At 42.8% G+C, this 24828-nt stretch overlaps 1 protein-coding gene across 1 annotated transcript in view; it reads left to right on the forward strand.

Annotated features, from left to right (window-relative positions):
* The window catches only part of LOC138481019 (sodium- and chloride-dependent neutral and basic amino acid transporter B(0+)-like), a 753261-nt gene that overhangs the window by 574401 nt on the left and 154032 nt on the right, over positions 1-24828 (forward strand). The window contains exon 12 of the mRNA XM_069612866.1: positions 21232-21341. Coding sequence (XP_069468967.1) covers positions 21232-21341 — 110 coding nt within the window. The remainder of the gene's footprint in view (positions 1-21231; positions 21342-24828) is intronic.

The raw sequence follows: 24828 nt of genomic DNA on the forward strand, positions 1-24828 counted from the left end.
AGCCAATCTTCTCAAGGCCGAAAGATCTGTGCCTCCCAAACAAATGTTTATGTCAAAAGCCAAGCATGGTACATTTCCATGTCTGCATTGCAGTCATTGCAACAGCATACAAAAAGGCAATCACATCAGACATCCATAAACTGAACATAAATTTGAGCTAAAGCATTTTTCTACTTGTGACTCTTGTGATTCTTGCTATATGGATTGGTCTGCTCCTGTGGTAAATTGTATGTAGGTCAGACTATCTAGAAAATAAGAGAATTGCATAGCACAAATCAAATATTAGAACCAACAACCAGAAATCACCAGTCGCAAGACATTTTGCTGAAAATAGTCATTCCATAGCTCAGTTTGTTAGAACTTCCCCCAGAGGAGGTAACACACAGACAATCCTAGCCAAAAGAGAAATGCTTTGGATTCAGAGGTTGGATTCCATGGCCGGCCCCCACAGGACTTACTGAAGCGTATTCACTTACACCATTTCTTTAAGCATCGCTGGTACATACCATCTGCAACACAGCAGTTATGCCTGAAGACTGTAGTCCCACAAGAATTGCCCCACATAGGGCATACACACATAATACCACATTTTAATCAATGATAAAATGGATGTTACTTCCACAATGTCTGATGTCAATACCTGCTTGAGTGTCTATTGTAACCTACCTAGGTTCCTAAGTGGTTGAAGCTGATGAAAGTTGAAATAACCAGATTAAGGCAAGGTGACCAGCCTATATCATGTAAAATATCATCATTAATACGCAAAGCTTCTGTACTGGTATAAAAATATCCACCTATGACACCTTTTGGATATTACTGTAATAAGTAAACATGATGTAAATGTTTCACATTGATGTAACAAGTGTACCATTAAAAATTCCATTATGTATATGAAACTGGACATTATTACATCAGCAGAGATACATCCGCATGTTGTACATTGTTGTGTATTCGCACAATGATTGATATTGATGATTACACTATATGTAGTGATTTAACCATTAGAGATGGACTAATTTGAGGTGTCGACATAGACAAACATGCACTGGACAGGTCATAACTCAATGAGATGAAGCTGCTCCCTCAGGATCCATTCAAGGAATTAAATCAACTTTGAATAGGTCAATAGGATAATTTGTTTCATTAACATATGTAGCCAAGACAGGCACCGTAATAGCAGCCTACACACGGGGTGACCTAATGTTTAAATATGATGTCAACGCTGTACATAATCTTTTAATGCAGCCATTTCGTAAAAAACAAATTGTTTCCGCTCTGCTTTGTGAACGCTCAATTCTACATGCTCCATTTTAGTAAATTATAGAATTTGGCTACAATTCTAAAAGGTTAGTAGAGTGTATATGGAAGATGTGAATAGCTATACCTATCTTTCCCTTTTGTAGACCAACGATTTGGAACATTATCCCTAAGGCATTTGAATAATGCGCATCCTCAACCATGATGAGGTAAGAAAGCGCTCTAACTTTCAAACCTTTAGATGAACATTCGGTCACTTTGCTAGTTATCCCCACAATAATCAAGCTTTTTTGACACACGTTCTGTATCATTTTCTTGTACTAGATGAATGGATACAGTGTGAAATTCTGCTTTAAGCAGTCCGTACCACGTCTACTCAACAAGAGTGTATGGAAATTGATAAAAATAGAGGTGGGCCTCTATACCTTATATTGAAATATATTTTACAGTATTGCACTGAGCGGGAGAATCACACATTTGTATGTCTGATATATCTTTTAGAAATTAAGACGAGAAACAATTCTTGGAGTTGGAGAACAGACTGATATAATATTTTGGTGATCAATAAGCAGATTGTCAATCCCTGGCATATTTATACCATCAGAGATCTAAAACTGTCATGAGTATATGAGTTACTTTGTAAATGAAATTGAAGCTTGAAACAAGCATTTGAACTGTATGAATTGTCACTCCTGATAAAGGGATAGTACATCCTGAAACGCATCAATCTCTTTTATTATATTTGTGTTTCTATATTTCTTTAAACTACAATTTTGAATTATTTCTGTAGAAATTTGAGAATACACATTCATTATTAACATTTACTGAATTGGCATATGTAAATTCATTATAGAGGAGCTTTCATTTATAAGATACAACAAATCTAGACGAATATGTATGACATTCAAAAACTCTGTGTTATTTCTTTTCAGTATATGAGGTGTGCACGGGACAAGGGTGACCACTAATTGACGCCACTTTATTTTTTCATAACTGGGATGTTACAGCAGCCGGTGCAGGCAGCCATCAGGGCTTCAGCCCCATGTTCTTATATCTCAATGTTTCTTATCCCGCAATCTACTGCCTTTTCATTGCCCTCTATCACTTATGAAAGAAGAAGGCTACTCCTATGTTGTGGCATCAGGATGCTACAGTGCATTATTCCTCCTGTCCGCAAGCTGTGCTATTCCTAACATGTCCATCCAGGAGTGCCCCTCGGCTGTGTTTTCAAAAAGGTGCAACCCGCCATTGTGGAGCACTTTGAGCCTTGCAGGATAAATTAGCATATATCTTACATTTGCTCATCGTAGCTGTTCCTTGGTAGGGCCATACATTGCTCTGAGCTATTATACTAGTACTGTGTAGTCTGGATATAGAGCCATCTTCGAGGACTCATGTACAATAACCCCACCCTCTCTGGAAAAGGCCAAGATCCTCTCCCTGTCTTTGTATTTCATAAATTTAGCAATCAGTGGTCTTGGGGAGAGTTAGCTCAATGTCATGGTCCATCCGCCTTCAACGCGCCTTGTCCTGCCCTATCACCAACAACGACAGTGGAGCCTGCCATGGCAGCTAGGAAAGAAAGCGCGGCGGCGGGTGTTGCGAACTCAAATACCCAGACGGAGCAGGGGTTTGCGCAAGTGACTGGCCACGTGTACGTCCCTGCCTATTTTTGGGAAGGAGACGATCCTTGCCCCCCCTTGTGTCACTCCAGAAACATAACATATGTAATAACCAAGGTGGGAGTTGTAGCCACCCCCACAGCATTCAGTTGCACCACATCCCATAGAAAAAAGCACATAGACCATAGCTTGTAACCCTGCATTAGGAAACCATTTTGATCCAGGCCCAATGCCATCTTTCAACGAGGCCGAAAATCCATCTCTCTGCAGAAATGCAGCTCTCCCATCCCCAGCTTCTCGCACAGCCAGTCCACACCATCGCTTCCCACTTGCCAACTCAACGCAAATGTTGTTCTCACAGAAGCCAGCCATGCCTTGTTACAAATCCTGTAGTATAATTTTCAAAAGAATGTGCCTTGCAGAGAGCGTTAGACAGTGACAAGTCATAAGCCCAAGTGCCCATTCATCTCCACTAAACTGCCGTGCCCTCACAACCCCCCAGCCCATCAGGCCAGAGCCCACCAGCTCAGACCCCCACTTCCTTTCATGCTGATACCCATCTGACCCTAATGCATCCCGATCACTCCAGGACCCCACCACAGCCTTAATCCTATGTAGCAATATATTCTCCCAAAAGGTAACACACGTCTACCTATATCATGAGGACCCAAGCAGGGCAGATAGCAAATCAAACCTTTAGGGTGGGCACCTGAGTACAGAGATTATGAAAAAAGAAAGTGGGCAAAGAAACCACAGAGAGTCACAGTGCTTGGAAACGTAAAGTAAGTTAATTGATACGTGGCAGCAGTTAACTGTTAGGTTGTGGGTGCATTGCCCCACACCCAGCAGTAGGAAACTTGCAAGAACAATTGAAAACAGTAGCACTGTGCTACACTGTGTAGTCAAAAAATTTACGGTTGTACAATATTTTAATACGTATTCAGTTCAGCATGAACTGAATACGAATTAAAATACAGAGATTATGGTATCAAAGAGATTCCAAAGGGTAGAGGTTAGAATGTCAATATATTAGATCATGTGACCTAAGTACCCCTATTCATGCAAGATTTAATGTGTGCCATAATTTCTGCATTATCAGTTCCTGTTGTTTAGTTTAGTTTGATAGATGCATTTCTCCCTCGCCCTGACCTTCACACTGCACAGATGAGCACAGCTGACCCACGTGTGCCAAGAGCAACGGAGAAACGGCGGCCAATTACCATCTTGTTTCCCTTGTAGTATGAACTGTTCCATAGGCCCCTCACCAATCTGATGCTAGAATATGTACCCTAGTCATGACGCCATCAGTGATGCTGTGTGCCTTTTTACTGTGCTGCCCATGTAATATTTCGGCAGAGCTCTCTCGGGCAGCAGAGTTCTTTGCTGGCAAATTTTATGATTATATAAACTTTGTTATCTTTGCAATTCATCTCCTGATCTCATTCCCATGACGGGGGTTTGCCTTATTTCTGTATATTTTTGGGACACAAGCAAGCTGGTTGCCTTAATTTGGTGACCCCTTTAGACGTGATGTCCTTGAGACCCCCGCATATGTGGTGAGATCCAGGGCTTCTCTGGTAAGGCCAGCCCCACCTATGGCTGACCAGTCCCCAAAAAACACATACGCAGAAGGAGAAGGTTCTTGTGGGTTCCGGCTTTGTGAATACCCCGCTGCTCGTCTGAGCTGGGTGCAGTCCCAAGGAGAGGCCCAGACGTTGTGGATAGACCGTGAACGGAGGCTCCTGGAAGAACACGGGCACGTGAGTAGAATTGCAAAGAAGATAACAAGCAGGGAATATTGAGGGGAATATAGAGCAACATGATTGAGGGGAACATGCAGTGAATGGATGGATGAATGAACTGGATGATTGATTGGAGTGAAGCGCTTTCAACTTTTTATGGCCATTCATTTTTTAATAGAGATATGTGAAGGAAGATAAAAGAGGAAATACGGGAGCCTGACCTAGAAAGAGGTTGGAGGGTGGTGCCACAGAGCACTGTTTTGACCAGTGCTGAAGACAAAGTAAAAGAGATAAAAGTAGGAGCCCCATATATTTAGAGGGCTCGGGAATAAGTAGAAGTTGTTGTTTTAGCTTGTTATTTTAGCTTGTTGTTTTCAGTGTTTATATATATATGCAAGAAGGAAGAGTCCAGTAGGGGCGACCGTGATGTGAATGAAAAGAGAGAGAATGGTTATGTAAGTGGGAGGCTCTTAAGAAGGAAGGGGTGAATTTGTTATACGTAGTTTGTCTTATGTATTTGTCCTGTTATTTTGAAAAATGTTTTACGTTTCTGTGTCTAAATGTATATCTATTAATGTATTGTAATGACGTAACGCAACAACACATATGAGATCCAGGTGGGAGTGAGGCACTTTGGACCTAGAGGTAGGAGTACAAGAAGGGAGGGACGAGTAAAAGAAGGACACTTTTATGCCTATACGGGCCTTGAATAGAGGGACGTACTAGACATACTAGATGGAACATAAATAACCAGCTATGGGGGCAGAAATACCATTGTCCGATATTTGCAAACATCTCCCTTTGTATAGTGAGCGCATTAAAAAATACCATGGACAGTGGGTAACAGAAACGAAAGAGGAGGGACTATCTCATTCTTGGCCAGAGGGTGGATCGTTTCACAAGGGAACGTTAGAGCATTTGTCTACGTTCCTAACAGACAAATACAAAGGGAAACAGTTACAAAACAGGAGGGAAGTGTTAGATATGTGGCAGATGTTTGAAGAAGCTCGAACCACAAGAAAAAAGGAAAAGGGAGTAAAGACTCCAACAGCGGCAGGGGGAGAGAAGAGGAACAGAGAAATGGGACAGACAGAGCCCAAATGGATATATCCATTGCTCACAAAACCAGCAGAAGGGTATTCAAATCCTGTGTATGTTCCTGGGGGGAATACACCAGTAACACTGAGCACAGCTCCACCCCTTCCTTATGTCCCATCGTCCGCCACTCCCGTCTCAGCATGAATAGATGTACAAGATCTCGGGGTGGCGTTGGCGTCCACCCGCACAGAACTGGCATGATTACGTGCAGTATGTGACCCCGTACAAGAGTTAGAGGGGGACCCACATCCACCACGGGGCACCCCAGCAATACAGGAAGACAAATGGAAATCAGGAGAGATACTCTTTTGAGTTGAACGGGAGGGGGAAACTGATAGTTTAGGATATGATACTGTGGTCTCAGTTAGAGATGAAGAATCATGGAGTGATTTTGATGAATCAGAAGAAGGTGCTGTGGGAGGGGTAGCACCAGTACAGTGGGTCATGCCTGTCGTGGAGGACGCCTGGGAGGGAAGGTTAAGGAACAGACGGGGAAGAATGGCACTAGCTAAAAAGAAAGGATCAGGAATGAGGGATGAAAAAGTAAAATCTAAATTACAAATGCCCCTCATCCACAAGGGTGCAGGCGACCCCATTATGTCCCATGGGCCCAAATGGATAAAAACAACCTCCTCAAGTCCCTCCCCCCACTCACAACTGGCACAGGAAAATTGAGAAAAATACAGCTGGAGTACCCCTTGCTATAGGAGACATTAAACGACTCTTGGTATCTGCGGTAGGAGACCAAGCAGACGCAGTTTGAGTGAAAGCCGAGTAATGACACTCCTGATGGGGCATCATTTAATAATGTTTGTGCACAAGTATGGGATGCACTGCGGAGAACCTTCCCCGATACTCCTGACTTGCACTCTTTCATGCAATGCACAATGGGGATGAGGAAGATGCTGCGCAGTTCATTCTTCGCATGCTGGAGATGTGGTACACGGAAACGGGCACCACATGGGATCAATCCACCTCCCTCTTTTACTTTATCATAAAAAGGGGATTACCCAAAGAAGTACAGAAGTCGTTAGATAAAATACCAGGAATAGAAGCCAAAGGGTGGCCAGAAATGCAAAGCATCATAGTGAACCATTGTAGGAGGATCAAGGAGAAAGAAAAAGACATTGTTCAAAGGAGGTTAGCTGAGGAAGGAAAACTTGTGCTTGTTGGTGAAGGTCACGGCAATAACAGCTGTGCTGCCCACAGATCAGTTGGGTGAAGAGGGGTGTGTCGCAGTAGCCACACAGTCAAGAATGGACGCACTGTGGGTAGATAATGGACAAGGACAGTGGGAAGGAGAGCAGATATATTTGGGACCCCAGTGGCAAGGAAGGACTGCAAGAGGACAAGTTGGGTTGAGGGGACCCCAGGGAGGAGGATATGTGGGCAAAGGGGAATGGAGGGCCATGTCCCAGCGGTGGAAGCCAAGGGCCATGCTTGACATGTGGGGGGTGGGGTCACATTTCACAAGAATGCCAGAGCATACAGGGTGGAAATTATCAATGCAACCAACCTTACTATGCACCACCTGAGTATGCCCCTCCCCAATGTGGTCATCCGCACCCAGGGAGCCCATATGGACTGCCCCAGGGATCGTATGAAGGACACAACATCCACAACGAGCACAAACACCACCATCTGGGTATAGTGCATTAGGTTACCCCACCCTCACAGCACCAGCACAACGTAACCGCCCTACTCAGCAGGTCCAATGACATCAAAACCCCTTCACCACCACTGCAAACAGTGCACCAGCACCTTACCAAGGAACATGCATGCTTAATGAAAACATCTTTTCCAGCCCAGGCACAGACACTCACCCCAACTAGGACAGCCCACAGAGAACAATTGCGTGTCCATTCCTATCAACTACCTTACATCCAGAAGAGAAACCAATGGTGGGGGAAGCAATAGGGAACAAGCAGTTCATCTTTATGGTGGGCTTGGGAGCAGAAAAATTATGCATAAATGAAGATGATTTTCCGTTGTCTGGCAAAAATCTCAAAACGCAAGGATTCTCTGGGGCTGAAGTAATGGTTCCTTTTACAGAAGATTTGGATGTCAAAATAGGTGGTAAGACAGTACAGGCACCCTTAGTTTATTACAAAAGTTCCCCTGTTAATTTGCTGGGTCAGGACCTGCTTAGCAAGCTCATAATGACAATATCATTCACTGAGAGAGGGATTGTTTGTTCTACCCATGGCATGTGCTCCCTCAGAGCAATGCTATTGATAAACACCATGGCAAACCAGCTGAGAGTGAGGGGGGTGCCAGTGGATCCTGACATGTTAATTTATGCGATCAGAGTATTGTCCACAGCAGTACCTGAGCTCACGAGAAAAACATTGAGAATGCCTTCTGATTTTGTGTTCCGCCCTGTAGCTTGCCCCAACATGGTTGTTGGTACAATTCTGTCCCTAGATCATGAAGGGGTACAGGTATCTACAAAAAGGATTGTAGCAATAGGAATGGACACTCATTGATGTGAATGGCGCACAGTGTTGTGCATTAAACCCAATATACCATTACGATAATTGAGTGATGAGGAACTGTTCACTGATGACAGCAATGACGAGGAGATCATTCTAGAGATAGGAATGCCATGTGTGGTGATGGTACAGTACCGGAAAGTACCTAGCCCCCTCATGGATGTCGTCAGCACACCACTTTCCTTTTACAATACAGATATGCAACAAGTGCCCCCTCATTTATGTACCACTAACCCACATGATGTAGGATTGTTGAGAGAAGTGACCCCTGTGAAGATCACATTAAAACCAGGAGCGATATTGACCAGAGTGAAGCAATACCCCCGTCCAGAGAGGCCGAGGAAGGAATACAGGAAAAACTATGTGCACTCCTAGAGCAAGGAATAATTGTCCACTCCAACTCCTCATGCAAAATGGCCATTCATCTGATCAAGAAAGCAACGGGGGCATGGTGTATAATACAAGATGTCCTCACCCTCAATGACATTGTACAAAAAGAGTTCCCTCTTGTTCCAAATCCCGCTTCAATATTGTGCAGCATCCCAAAAAAGGCCACCCACTTTACAGTGGTGGATTTAAAAAATGCATTCTTCTCTGTGCCCCTTGATCCCAGCTCAGAGTACCTCACAGCATTTACACTGGTGGGAGGAGATACAAACATCGTCACTTGCACCAAGGGTACTGTGAAAGCCCCAGGATCCTACACAAAATTATCGGCAATATTCAGGTTCCCAGCACGCACTGTAATTCAGTATGTAGATGATCTCCTAGTTTGCAGTGACAGTGAAGAGAGTTGTAGAAAAGACTATTGCCCTTATCCAGCTGCTCGCACACAAGGGATACATGGTAGATAAGAAAAAAACTACAATACTGTCTGACAGAGGTCCAGTACTTGGGCCAGTTGATATAAAAAGATGGTAAGAGAATTATACCTGACAGGGTGTCAACAGTGTGTGCCTCTGCCAGACCCCACACTGTGAAAGGCATGCAGACATTTCTTGGAATATGTAACTATTGTAGAGCATGGATATTTGATTATGCTGCATACACAAGGCCCCTACTGGCATGCCTTAAGGAGGCTCAAAAAGGGAAACCACATATCTCATGGACATCAGAAATGCAGACAGCATTTGAAACCTTAGAGGAATTGATTTCCATGGCCCCAGTTCTAGCAACGCCTGATTATTAATGCAAGTACTACCTTTTCTCGCACTCTAATGGCACCTTAATGACAGCATTTCTGACATAGAAAACATCTATGGGTCACAAACCACTGGCCTATTACAGAGGTACACTTGATTTGGTAATGCAAGGTCACTTTGCTTGCGAACAGTTTCTCACAGCTGCCGTCTTTGCCATTGTGAAGTGCTCCACAATTGTAATGGGGTGCTCTGTCACCCTTCATGTAGAAAGATCCAAATCAACCCTCACAACACAAAGGGCATCAGCGTATGAGATAATACTGTCGAGCCCCAATATCCATGACATCAGATGCAAGTCAGTAAACCGAGCCACATTCCTCACAGAGCCCTGCATTGTACAGGATATGCAGGAACATGTGTGTGCCACATATGAGGGAGATTGAAATGACATTCCGAAAGCAAGTGAAAATGCGTTAGAGGAAGGATAAGAGTTCTTTGTTAATGGATCGGCATCCATCTGCCAAGAGACAGGTGAAAAGCATGTAGGAGCAGCAGTGGTGAGATTGGAGGAAGGGGAGTATGAAGTACTGGTTAAAAAATGTTTGCCCATCCATTATTCTGCCCAAACCACGGAGCTGATAGCATTGACCAAAGCGCTCCATGCAGCAAAGGGTTGTTTAGTGACAATGGGCCTCATTACACGGTAGGCGGTAACCATGGTGCTATTAGCGCCATGGTTGCCGCCGGTATTTTACCGTGTCCGCCTTGGTGGATGGCGGAATTACCGCCCTACTCTAAGGTGAGTGGGGGCGGTAATTCCCCATTCACCAAGGCTCTTCCCCATTCCCATTTTTGCCCCCATGGGAATGGAGAAGGTGCTAATTACGGTACCGCAAATTGCGGTACCGTAATTAGCTCCGAGGTCCCTTTACGGCACCCTACTTTAACGGCTGCTAAAACCAGCCGTTAAAGTCGGGTCCCGCAAAGGGAACTCGTAGTAAGGCGGTAGGGGTTTACCGGTAGCGGTGCCCTTACCGGTACCGGTAAACCCCAACCACCTACGGTGTAATGAGGCCCAATATATTCCGATTCAGCATATGTCACCACCACGGTACATGCTGGATTGTCAAGATGGAGGAGAAGGGGATTTAGGAGAGCAGATGGGTCCCCAGTACAACATGCTAAATTACTGAATAAACTGATTGAAGCATTAGCACAGCCGTCAGTTGTAGCTATCATGAAGTGCCAGACACACACCCATAATTTGGATGAAATATCTTTGGGAAACACAGCTAAAGATGCTGCCACAAAAGAGGTGCCATACTTCTCAATGCCCATGAATACAGAATGCATGCTGTGCACTGCATACTAATAACTAAAACAAACAGACAAAAACCTGATGGGTATAATGCACTGCCTATAGCCCAAATAATTGGGTTACAAAAGAGAGCGCCACAAACTGAGCAAGATCTATGGACTAAGAGAGGATGCACACAATCTCCTACAGATTTGTTGTGGAGGCAGGACACTACAGGAAAAGTTCTCATGCCTCTAGAATTGTTGTTTGTTGCATTTGAACAATTGCACTTCCCCGCTCATAGCACAAAACAGCACATTGGCGCTGATCTCTAGGAAGATTGGTTCCTCCCAAACCTTCCAGAATACCTCAATAAAATGGTGGTAGAATGCCCCACATGCCAAGCGTTCAATTCAGGAATTACTTTACGAAAATACGAGGCCTGTTGCCCCACCCTGTGTGCCCCTTCTGAGAACCGCACATTGATTATGCAGACATGAAGAGAGGTGCAATGGAGAAAGATATCTAATTGTAGTGGTGTGTCCATTGTCGATTTTTGAGATGGGTGGAAGCTCGGCCCTGCGCCCACCCAGACGCAAAGTGTGCTGCAACATTTTAGGTCAGAGAAGTATTTCCCAGATGGGGAATATGTGACATCATAAGGTCCGATAATGGTACTCATTTTGTTAATGATATGTTCAAGGAAGTGACATCTCTGCTAGGAATAAAACACACAATTTGCTCGATTTACCACCCAAAAGCAAATGGAATTATAGAAAAAATCCATGGTTTTCTGAAAAGTAAACTGTCCAAACTATGGAATTCCCTAAAGAAGAATTGGGTATGCTGCCTGCCCCTAGCCCATTTTCAGCTGCGCACCCAAAAAGCAAGGACCACCACCTGCCCCCCCATTTAATAATAACTGGTCGACGCATGCAAGCGCCACTGTCACCAGTGAGAAGAGTATCTGATGCACACAGGACAGCCACTGTGCTAGGAGAAGAGTTTAAAGAGTACCATACGCAACTCACATGAGCAGTGAGATGCATTGCAAAACGAATTGTGCACCTATTCACCACAGACAGTGTAAATGACACATCCAATGCAGCACAAGATAGCCCAGCACAACCTCTCATGCCAGTTGAATTGGTATATGTCCGGAGTTTTCTCTGCAAGTGGAATTCACTCAGATTCTATGGACCATATGAGGTGATCTATTGTACTCCCCTTGCTGTAAAAGTGAAAGGGTTAAGGTACTGGATCCACCTTTCTGATGTACAAAAAGCACATGATAGTGTTGCAGCTGACACACTAGACAGCAATCAAACAAATGCTGCAGTGCCATAAGAGGTTACTGAACGGGCATAAGGATGCAATGTTCCACAGTAATAAAATGCATATACAGATGAATAAATTATGTCTCTCTTTCTCTCTCTCTCTCTCTCTCTCTCTCTCTTTCTCTCTCTCTCATTTTCCACTTTTCACCTTCTCTCAATACTTTCCTTTTTAAGTACATTTCTCACTGACTATCTTGTTGTATCATTTTTATCACTTCCCCATGTTCTATTTCCCATTCTATAACAATCACCCTGTTTTATCCTTTTCAATAGGTGTCACAAGAATGGAACTCACGCCACTCAACAGCAGGGATAATACGTTAGATAGCAGTAGGAATAGAATTAGTGTCACAAGGGCCTATAGCTATGAGTGTGGTTTGAACTTCGTAGCAATAGTGTTTTCATAAACAATAATTGTTTTAGGTATTTATTAGGGAGAATATTTTATCTGGGGGCCATATAAAAGAAGAGGGGCAGGGGGTACACTGACCTGGAACAATAACACATCCCCTAACCTAACTAGTCTGTACAAAAATCTAACGAGAGCAACCCCAGAACCTAGGGTATTTGTAAATAATGAAGATGCCAGTAAAGTTACAGGCCCTCATTCCGACTCAGGCGTTAAGGGGTTTACGGCGCCGTAAACGGCGCCAACCCTTAACGCCTGATTACAAGGTTCCCTTTGCGGGATGGCTTTTAACGGCTGCTTTTTGCAGCCGTTAAAAGCCATGCCGCAAAGGGACCTTGGCGATAATTACGGCACCGTAATTTACGGTGCCGTAATTATCGCCTTTCCCCATTCCCATTATGCCCTATGGGGCAAAAATGGGAATGGGGAAGGGGCCATTGATGAATGGGGAATTATCGCCCCACTCACCTTGGAATGGGGCGGTAATTCCACCATCCACCATGGCGGAATTGCAACCTTAGCGGCATGGACCATGGTGCTAATAGCACCATGGTCCTCCGCCAAGGTTGTAATGAGGGCCACAGTGTCACCTCATACCATGTTTACAGCTTTGCAAGATACCCCACAACCTACTATGATGCCTACCTCAAAGCCAAATGAAATGCATTTCTTGATCCCCATTATAGTATCTGAAGTAACACAAAGCACTATGCCCCCGACTATGGTGTGTATGCAAGATAATGCAGAGGTCAACAAAAATGTAAATGTGAATACTGGTATTTTTCCCATGTATCGTCAACGACCCATAAATGTTCATAAATCACTGTGTACCACTGATAGACTGTGTAGCAGGCTGATAGGAAAAAGACAATCCCCCTTACAATACTGTCGAAGGAGGAGGGAAACACAGCAATTTAAGTATGATGCATTACATTGTTTGGGGTTGTATAAAGTGGAAGACCTGTTATCCTGGCCAATCTAACATGAGACATGAGTGCCTCAGACATGAGTGCCTGTGGGAAAAGGGCTACTAATGATAGTTGCTATGTGTGTTCATTGATAGCGCATGCATCTGGAATGCCCAAAGTTCTGGTACCTCAAAAGGCCCCTCTGGTAGAAGCTCAATGCCTCATCCACCTCACACTGTGCCGGATGAAGACCACCTTCCAGGCACACATAGTAAGAATAAAACTCCTTCTGCCTGATAGGAGAATCTGTAAAAAGGGATTGCAAAGTGCAAAGTGTTTCAAGAAGCCATTCCTGGCTTTTGAAGGAACAGCATTCACAGAAAATAAATGGCGACGTTCATGTGTAGGGCTGAAGAAATGTGCGGTCTGTCCGATGAAAGACTAGAATGGATGGAACAGACATTTGCACAAACACAGACTGAACATATCACAAAACTGACATGGATCACTCCCCTCGAAAAACCAATCAAAATCCAGCATGAAGAAAATGATGGACTATGCTTTCATGGGGAAGGAAAAGCACCAATGGGTATCAACAAACGCTGCAACAGAACTCTTGTTATCCCTGACCTCCGAAAAGGCAATGCCGCCCTAATGGACTACTACTGGGTGTGCGGCAAACAGGCATACTTGCACCTCCCACTTTCATGGAGGGGCTACTGTGCTTTGGCAACACTGTATTCCACACTGCTGGTGATACCAGAGGAATATGTAAAGGGGGGAGTGGTGCCAAAAGGACTACAATCTGCACCACGACCAACAGAAGCACCACCCCCCATCTTCCGCATACTGTCCGAGGAAGACCATGAAGATAGTCTGGCTCGAAGGAAATGTGCCTCACACTACATCTCCCAAGATTCCTCTGACCTCCTCACCCAGATCCTTGATGGATATAAACTCTTCAACTCAGCAGAGACATTTTTTGCATCACTTATACCAAGCTCCATATCGAGTAAAGGTCAAGCGGCTCCAAATCATCCATTGGGAGCTGATCCAGTTGGCGAATGACACAGAAGAAGGATTTAATGTCATCCAGGTGGAACTAAGAGCGCTGCGCTTCATGATGATGCAGAACCGCTACATCTTGGACCTCCTCACAGCAATGGAAGGCAGCGTTTGCGAAAAGATTGGAAGTTCATGTTGCACGTTCGTACCTTCCTCAGATGCTGAAAACGGGATATTGTCTCACGTGATTGCAGCAGTGCACGAACGTGGTGTGAGAATAATAATAATAAATAATAAAAGAAGGAGGAGTGCAAGACAGTGATTGGTTCAGCATGGCATTCAGCTGGGTGCCTTTGTGGCTTGGGACTGTGATAAAGATGCTGGTCCCCATCATTGTGTTCTTCCTGCTGATCTTCTGTGTGTGCCAGTTAGGGCTCAGTTGTTTTGCAAAAGCTGTTCCCAGCAGTGCGATGATGATGGTAACTATTGGTAATAGAAACATTAATAACAGAGCCCCTCGTGAGACACAAGAAGCACAGGTGCAAACTGGGGAGAATGATGAGCCCAAATATTGCATGGTAGCCATATACAATAGTGGGGATGAGGTAGACAACTATTACCACACCACAATCAAACAACCCGACGATCTTAAAAATTACAAAGAGGTCTGGGTGGATCAGGCGGGTGATGGGGGATCTATATACATGACCTGTACCCCTGAGGACTATGCAATGATAGGAGAGAGTTTGAGAAGTGTGTATAGAGCATGGATGCCCATTAAAGGTAGCCCTGCATGGGACAAGGCAGTTAGAAGAGCAGAGGAATGCCAATGTAATGCAGGAGGGTATTTGTTACTTTAAGAGTAACGAAAGAGGGGAACGTTGGGAAGGAGATGATCCTTGCTCCCTCTTGCGTCACTCTAGAAACATAACATATGTAATAACCAAGGGGGGAGGATATGTAATAACCAAGGCGGGAGGCATAGCCACCGCCCGCAGCATTCAGTTGCACCACATCCCATAGAAAATAACACATACACCATAGCTTCTAGCCCCGCATTAGGAAACCAATTTGAACCAGGTCCAACGCCATCTTTCTACTAGGCCCGAAAATCCATCTCTCTGCAGAAATGCCGCTCTCCCATCCCCAGCGCCTCGCACAGCCAGTCCACACCATCGCTTCCACTTGCCAGCTCCGCCCGAGTGCTGTTATCACGAAGCCAGACATTCCTTGTTACAAATCCTGTAGTATAATTTCCGAAATAATGTGCTTGAGACAGTGACAAGTCATAAACCCAAGTGCCCATTCATCTACACTAAACTACCCGTGCCCTCACAATCCTCCACCCCGCCAGGCCAAAGCCCGCCAGCTCAGACCCCCCAGTTCCTTTCATGCTGGTACCCATTTGACCCTGCCGTGTCCTGATCACTCCAGGACCACCACAGCCTTAATCCTAATTAGCAATATATTCTCACAAAAGGCAACACATGTCTAATTATATCATGAGGACCCAAGCAGGAAAGCCACTTGTAGAATATATTCCCAAACAGATCTTTGTTATGGTTACAATGGAAAACTAAATAAATTAATGTAGGGGTGAAACATTTGAAAACAAACCAAATGTGGCCAGGAGGGTTGCGCACTAAAGCAACCTTAAGGGTCTCTCCAGAATGTCCAAATGTTCAAATAAAACATTAATTCCATTCTTGTCAGTTTTGGTCCTTCCTGGTAACTCTGAAATGTAAAACCTAATTTGAGGGGATATGTTCAGTGTCCCAAATCAAGCATATGGAGTGCCAAGGAAAATGTCTCTCACAAGGTGGTTGTTCCAGTCCTTCACAAGGTCACAGTACTGGAGCTCATTACAAGTACAGTGGTTCAGTAAAAATAGCAGTAATGAAGGAGTAATTCCAATACCACCACATTACCACTGGATTACTGCAATGCCAAACTAGGGGTTTGGTGGTATGGAGGTAAGATTACCTCCAACTAAAAGTTGTAGGTAAAACTTTCCCTTGCAGTAATAAATCAGCAGAATTACTGCAGCAGAATTACCGCTGGCAGTAATTCCACCAAAATCCCCATGCAGTCTGATGGACTCAGAAATTGACATTTACACCACCCTGCCACCACTTGTAAACCCATGGTAAATCTGCAGGACTAAGTGGCAGTAACTTTAATTTAGTTTTGAGGTATTTCAACAAATTTACTGCTCTAATACCACCAAATTCATAACGAGACCCAGTGCCTGTTCATTTTCTTTGTGATATTCTTGTGGGGGTAGTGACTTGTAAGGAGTCTTCCTCTGGCCTGCACTGAAGCCTGATGGTTGGTTTTATAGTTGGTGACAAGCTAAAGCTTTGTAAGTAAGATCCGGAGGCATGGGTAGACAGGGTGCCATGATAATGTTTTTACAGTGCCTTCTCATGGCCTCTCACTACTCCCAACCCAAAGTGTCTCTCCTCCTTGATGTCCTGCCACAAGCTTATACCCAAGGGATGGTCTCTTGTTCCCTCATTCTCTCTTCCATTATCATTGTGCTTCTCCTGAACCTGTTCAATAAGTTAACACTTGCATGCCATTTTATTCTTAAAAGAAATATGATCAAAAAGGCCTCACTATCCCTACTTTGCTGAGGATTTCCCAGCCTAACCAAAGCTAAGGGGATACACTCTAACACAGGATCCCTGTCCCTCACACTAAGCTACAAATACACTAAGACAATATATGACATTACAACATGACATTTATTGGATTTATTTTATTGGACATGTGTATGGCGCCTGTACACAGATGTTTCCAGGTAACACAAGACCAGATGGTGAGCATGGGACTCAAAAGGTATAACAACAAAAATGGTCATATTGGCCTTGTGACAATCCCACCATGCACGTACATGACAAAGTGATAATTGGGAGGGGAGTAATAGAGAAGTGCAGGAGTGGGGTACCCCTAAGGGTGGGGCAGGTAGGAGCTGGGTGGGCCAAGATGGCAAGGGCTACATGAACACCATTCACAGTTTCTGGATATCCTCCTGATGTCCTGGGTACTTTCCCTTTCCCAGGCTGCAAGGTTAATCCTGCTAATGTTCAACCAAAGAAAGAAATGTCTCAGGTCAGTTTGTGATGTGTCAAGGTTAAAGGTTTGTTAACCAAAATTCCAATTATAGCATCTCCTTGATGAAATACCCTCTTTCCACTTCTACCAAAAAGAACCAATGGTAATCCAAGCCACAATGCTTTGTCACCTCTTCAATATTTCAAAAGAATTGCAATATCTACGACTGTCAGTGATACACAGTTCTTGTTTAACAGTTAGTATTTTCTTAATTACAGTTTTAGAGTTCACTATGGTATATTGTCCGGATGACGTCTTAGTGTTGCTACTTCCAACTCAACAAGTTCACTTCTACTTGATTCACTATGAGAACAGTCACATTTGTTTCACAGTCCCTCACTTTGTTTAGACTACTACAATGTTGCATCTAGGGACAACCAGATATACCACCACAGCATCAGTACTTTGGTATACTGCATCAAAGTGATTTATACTTCTAGACAGGCTTCGACAAGATACACTTCAAGGTGCTTCAAAACCTTCAAGTAGGTAAGGCACTCTTCCTCTGAATAACTATCTTCAAAAGGACAGCCTATTTGCCTCTCTTGTCTGTCTGCCACAATAACAACCTGGGTTTGCCTTTAAGACCCTCTTTTCTCTGTCTTCCACAGTCTCTGGCACTCCAGGTTGTGTCAACTTCAAAATAATCTTTACAAGCAGCCAGTTTCCCTTCCCCAACTTTGCCAGTACCTTTCTGCCAGTTATCATCCCAAGCAATTACCCAGAAGCCTTGGTGCCACTCGTTTTAGGTAATGATTGTAAACTTGCATCTTAGGCCAATTGAACTGTTATAAACTTCACAGTACAGTTAGATTGATTTTTAACTCTGAGAAAGGCTGGTTTCACTGTTAATATGGGGACACTCTTGGCTCGTGCAATGCTTGTTTTCTTCAATAATATATACACTTTGACTTCTTATATATAAAAGGTATGCTGTGTTAGAGTAGAGAATAGAGTTCAGTCTTTCTTTAGAAATCACAACTAGGCACATGCAACCACTTCTTAGTGTAGTTTTCAAAGTTGAAAGATTGATATGGTATTGTATTTCCATGAAAGTGAAGGATAGAGTTCAGTCCTCCTTTGGGAATCACAATTGGGCACACATGACCACTCCTTAATGTTGTTTTTCCAAGTTAAAGGTTTCAACAATGGTGTTATCAAGGTTAGGTATTTGGTAATGATCTTCTCAACGTTCACCGTTCTTAATTAGGGACACGCGACCACGCCATCAGATAGTAACAGTATTTTAAAGTTTGAACAATGGATTTAAGCAGCGTTTGTTTTCTACGCGAGTAAAAGGACTTTCATATTACACGCGAGTGCTACATTTCCATTGATCACGTATTTCAGCTTCAACAAACAACTTCTACTCATTTTAAACCATACACCACTGAAAAGGGAACTGGATACTGTTGTCGGCAATGCTCATGAAAGTTATTAGAATGCTGTGCTTCACTCACCGGCTTCTTTAACACTTGCTCTGTGGGTGGCACTGGTTCCCCGACTTTTACCACAATTTCTACTATGTCTGGCTTCATAGGGACCCAAACCTTCCTCTGTAAAGGTATTTCCAGTCTGGCAACAGGTTTATGGAGCCCCTCTCGCACCTGAGACCCACGGCTTGACAACTACTTCTTGCCTCGATATCAGCACATCCACTATGCAGCAACCATGGCAATCGGGCTCACATGGGGGAAGACAGCTCTCCTGCATGTCTTTCAAAGAGGAGCCTCTGTACTTCAGAGTGTGGGGGAACAAGGCCCTCTCAGAACAAGCAGGTGACATCTGCTGTCTCCGTGTTCTGGCATCCTTCTTGTTCTCCCACTTTTGCTTGGTTTGCCAGCTTTGTGCCTTCTTCCTTCTGCTACTGTGACTGCAGCTCGCATTCCAGTCCCAGTTCCAGCTCCTTCCACTCCTCCCAATTGTCTGCACCTGAGATGGCTTTAATGCCTCTCAGGTTCTCTCAGGTGTGGGCTGTTAGGTTTAATTGCCCAACTACTGCAACTGCATGCCTCTTCAGACCCCTTCCTCATCCCAGTACGTATGAGATTATGGGACTTGTAGTCCCCTTCAGCAAAGTTAGCTCTTTCAACCATTGAGTTATTTGTAAGGGTAGATGTACTTCCCTTAAACTCATAAAAATATGGACACCTTAGAGTTGGTTGTTAAAGAGGCAGATATTAGATGCATTTTCTCTAGATCCTTTTATATTATACCTTTCGGAGTAAGGAAGGTGATTATCCTGAGATACTCATAAATAGCTTTCTGTTAATAAGGCTTGATCATCTTTAACAAATACTGTGTCTCATCCCATGGAATCTCCTCGCCACCCTGGACCCTGTCTCCTCCCAGGGGATCCTCCCACAGTACACCACCCTCAAGGTCAGGATCAGGAAGCATCTGCCTTTCCCCGGCCACCTGGGAGGAGACTTTAGGCAGGGGTTCAGTGAGGGATCCATAGGGTTCTTCACATTCCTCCTTAACTCCTCTTACCACCTCTTCCTCATCACCTCTGTAACTGGATCTAGAAGTGAAATAGTTCTTCCTTTTCCCATTTTTCTGAACTGTCTCTCAGTGTGTGTGTGTCTCGTGTCTCTCTCTCTCTTTCTCTCTCTCTCTCTCTCTCTCTCTCTGTCCTTCTATTTCTCTCTCTCTCTCTTTCTCTCTCTCTCTCTCTCTCTCTCTGTCCTTCTATCGCTATCACTCTCAATCTGTCTCTTTCTCTCTCTCTCTCTCCCTCTCTCTCTCTCTCTCTCCTCCTCTTACCATCCAGAGTGCCTCATTCTACACATTTCTTTGTGTTCTTCTTTCTGCCTTCTGTGTCTTTTTCTTCCTCACCCCTGAGTTTCTCTATTCTCAGGTCACTGGGCCTCTGCACCAGCGTCATGTCTCCTCCTTAACCCAACCCAGTCTCTAGGGTCTTTCTTTTCCCCACGCAGCAGGGTCTCATATCGAACTTCCTGTTTGAGCTTCATTTGCACTCTTCACAAGCCATCTCCAAATGAGCTCCTTCCCTGGACTCCCACAGCTTACTGGCAAAGGTGTTTGCTTTTATTGGGCCTTGGCACCACCTTCCACCCTAAGTGAACTCTGGTCTATCTCCGTGTGCAGCAGGTATGGAGATCGGCTGATGAGCTCTGCCCCTATGGTTGGCTTACAGTTTTGATGTTGGGACTTGTGGATGGTTAATCTCTCCACATGGGCAGTGCACTCTCTGCGTGTCACGCTCTGACCACATCCTTGGAGAGGGTTCCTTTAGCCTAGGTAAATGTGTTTGGAGACCTTATGAGGTGACTGAACACATTTTGGAATTCTCCATCTGAGATCAGGTCCTGCTCATTCACCCTGAGGTTTGGGATTTTATTTCAGCACTACTGGAAGGGAAGCCAGGCTTGCACACACTGCTGGCTCTCTGAGGTCGTCATTCATAACTAATTCCCTTAAAGGGACAGGTGATTCAAAGGCAGCAATGTGACAGTCCCTACCTCCATTCGGCATGGTGGGAATAGCCAAGGGATCCTCCACACATTGCCCCTTGGTTTAACAGTACCTTGCTTGTTGAAGCACCCAGTCTACTTGGCCCATCCACCATTCACTAGTTAGGTCCGGCAGGGGACTTTATCACAGTAGTGCTCATTACATACTGTAAATTGCAGAATCCTCTAGGAAAGTAACAGAACAGGCATAAAAGAAATATTTATCCTGTCTTCACTTTTACTGATTCAGATAGTAAATTGAAATGTAACAGTGTAAAAAATATGAACATATTGCCATCCTCTGTTTGCTGTGCTCTCTCTTTTGACAGGAACAAACAGATTAATTGAGGACATAGAGATGATGATTGGAAAGAAAAGCTGGCTCTTCTGGCTGTGGTGGAGAGCATGCTGGTTCTTCATATCCCCTGTGCTTCTGGTGGTAAGTAATGTGACTTAAATCATTTATAAAGAACCATATATATATTTGACTATTGGAGAAGCCTGTATTCTAAATGTTGCCAAGAGCATGTTTAACGGTAATATCTCACTCCAGAAACATAACCTTTTTAAAATTAGAAATTAGAAATAAAGGCTTTGCAATCAATAATCAGCACACCTTTAAGCTCCAGATTCCACACAAACTACAAAGGACCCAGTCCAGAATGCTCACAGCTACATCCACTAAGCAGAAATATAGATCAAATAATGGTGATAATAAAAAACCTAATGGCACTAATTTACAACGAGTGGACTATATTTTCGTCCTCTTTACAGGACTCCACAGATTACAGGAACTAACAAATGGAATTTATCAAGCGCCAGCATTGTAGGAATCCAACACACACCCACCTAGATCAAATAATGCTTGTTTTCTAAAGTGAAGTGTGGAATAGTTGTATTGATATACAATCATCCTTTCAAGTAATCCATGATCATCTATGAAGAACCAGATCTATGAAAAACAATGTCATGCGTTTCATCCCCTAGCTGGGACTTTGCCAGGCAAATACAATCAAAGAAACATTGGCTCTAAACATTTAAAGTCTCCATTTGAACTGTACATGAAAACGTCATCACATGAAGTATTTTAAAAGCTACATGTTAGCTGCTATTCTGACACAACATCAGTACATCAATGGTATTTAATATAAAACAACAAAATGCAAACTAATCCCAAACTGGCTAATATAGTTCAACTGATGAACATGTGTTCAAAATGAAAGAGAGGCTTGAAAAGAAATTACAGCTCAATATGAGATGAAAGGCGCTAGTGCTAAATCAATAAACATATATTACTATTGTGCAAATGGTTTGTAACTATTCATAGAAATAAAAAGAGGACAGGCAGCAAAAAAAAGAAAATAAATCATGCCCAAAAAGCCAAAACATTTCTTTAAACCTTCAATTTTTCATAAACTTTTCACATTTGATTTTAAAAAGTAGTCATGTTTAGGATAGACGGTCTTATGTCTGTCTTCCTGTACATGTCTTCCTGTACATGCTTATAGGTTAAGACATATGAGATATTGTGCCAAAAAGATGTCAACATCAAATTCAATTAGCTAGAGCAATTCATGCACAAAACATTGGTAAGATGTAAATTCTTGTTTTAAAATAAACCACAACTTCTAAGAAAACCTTAATACAAGAAGACACATAATTCCTAATCCCAATTATAACTATTTGGATTTAATTAACTGATTGGAATTTATATGGAAAGCAATTCTAGAAAAATTTGCTTATCCTGAACATAAAATTAATCTTCACTTTGAATTCAATTAATTAATATTCACGAGGTTGACAAATTCATCTAGAAATTGACTAGGGTAATTCCAAAATATAAATAAGTCAGCAATAATTTGAAACAAGTATAAATTCCTGTCCACATCTTTGTCAACATTCTCTCACCAGACTACTGTTTCTTCCCATCATCCCATAAAGGGATTGGCATAGGTTACAGCTATAAATGAACCCATTGCTGATCCACATGGTTGACTGTAAAATGGGGCATCAAATAAAAAAATATTCTGTTCTAAAGAAAAGTCCAACAAAATGAATAGCATTCCATTTTGTTGTTTAAAACATACTGATCTGGAATCTAGATAATATTGGCAGGATTGAAGCCCATTCTCCCGACTAATACAGTGTTCATAGATATGATCGATATCCTTCCTTCCTCACATCCAGGACATTGCCAAGAATTCCAACTTTCAACTCTTCCTTCTCAGAGGAATTCTCCCTTTTCTCAGTTTCCCCCAGAAACTCAATGTTACCTGAGTGCTGGTTCTATCTAGGCTTGACTACTGCAAGAGCCTTCTCTTGAATCTACCCTCTTCCACTCTCCAACCCCTTAAGCTAATCCAGAATAGGGTAGCAAGACTTATCCTTGGCCTCAAACCACTTTCAGATATTGCATCTTTAGGTATACCAAATTTCTCTTTAATAGTATGACTATCAATTTATTTGAATTAATTAATTCCAGAGCTACTGCAATCCAATTGATCTAAACAAATTAAAGAACACATATCTAGCACTGAAAGTGGACCAGTAGCTCTTAAACATGCAAACAGATCAAAATAAGGTGTCATAACTTTGTCAAAAACTTAAATAATACAATCCGTGTAATAGCAAAATAATATCCATTAGTGGGATAAAAAGATAATCCAAGCTTTAATACAAACTCTTCCAAAGATTAGTCAGATCTATCAGAGACATTAAAGATTGTTAATTTCAGTTCTTCACCTGACATCCTCTGCCCTTATTTCTTTGAACTCCCCCATAGTGTGTCCTTAGGTTCTGGGAGGTGCCTTCAATGTAATCGGTTGCTCCTTCTTGTATGCTTTTTATTTCACTCTTTCTTTCACTAGTGGTTGCCCTGTACATTTGTGGTCTACTTTGTTGTCCATATGTATTAATTTGAATTCTTCTAGAAAATGCAGACACAGAGGTCTAACTTCCGGATCTGTTAATTCAACCATAGAACGTTAAGCCTTATTCATTGTGTTCTGGAGAGTTATGATCAAATGAGTTCTTATTGATCTCTTAAATAAGTAGATGAAATCATTTACCAAAAAGATTAAACATAACCTTGTTCATAATCCACCTTATTTTGCCTGAATGTATGTTGTTTGCATAAACTTAGCTCTCCCTCGAATCTCTCTAGATTTTCTTCCATCCTGAAGAGTCATCTTTTACATTCATTGTCATTGTTAGAGGTAAATAATTAATCATCTAGTAGCTCAATTTCCTTGTACAATTTCAATTGATCAGAAATAGCAAATTCAATCAAGGTTTTCATAATTGTGAATGAACCCTCATTGGTTTATTCTGCCCATTCTTTACACAGGAATGGATCAAGATCCTCATAAGTGGGATGGTCAGTATTCTTAGACATGTTTGTATACTGTTTTATTTTATATGCACCTGCAAACACTTGAGCATCTGCCTGCCTCTTTGCTTCTAATTCTTCACTTATGTTTCTGACCAAAGCCACATGTATTTGAAAATTATCAAAATAAATAACTGAGAATGGAATTAAACAGCCAAACGCAGTCCTCAGCACCAAACTATGTTACACGTAGCTAGAGTCAAGAAAACCCTGCCTTTTCAAAATGATAAAATCCTCAATGGAATAATCTATCAAAGGTGGACACTACTACCACTGTATGTTTGATATTAGGTGTTCATTCACCTTCCTCTTAGAATATAGGATTCAGAGGTAAACCCCAACCAAACTTAAAATAGAAAATTAATTCTGAGTAAAATTGGGGTCAGCCTAATAATGGTAGCCAGTGCTTCTTCGATTGGTTGAAGCCATTCCTTAAACATAAATTACAGAGGGTCCAGTCCAAGATGCTCACAGCTAGATCCGGGGAGCATAGATTTTGGTTAAAAAATAAAATACCCTGGCACTACTTTTATAATCT

The sequence above is a fragment of the Ambystoma mexicanum genome, chromosome 5p (genome assembly GCF_040938575.1).
Source record: "Ambystoma mexicanum isolate Mex_15411 chromosome 5p, UKY_AmexF1_1, whole genome shotgun sequence".
Lineage (NCBI taxonomy): Eukaryota > Metazoa > Chordata > Amphibia > Caudata > Ambystomatidae > Ambystoma > Ambystoma mexicanum.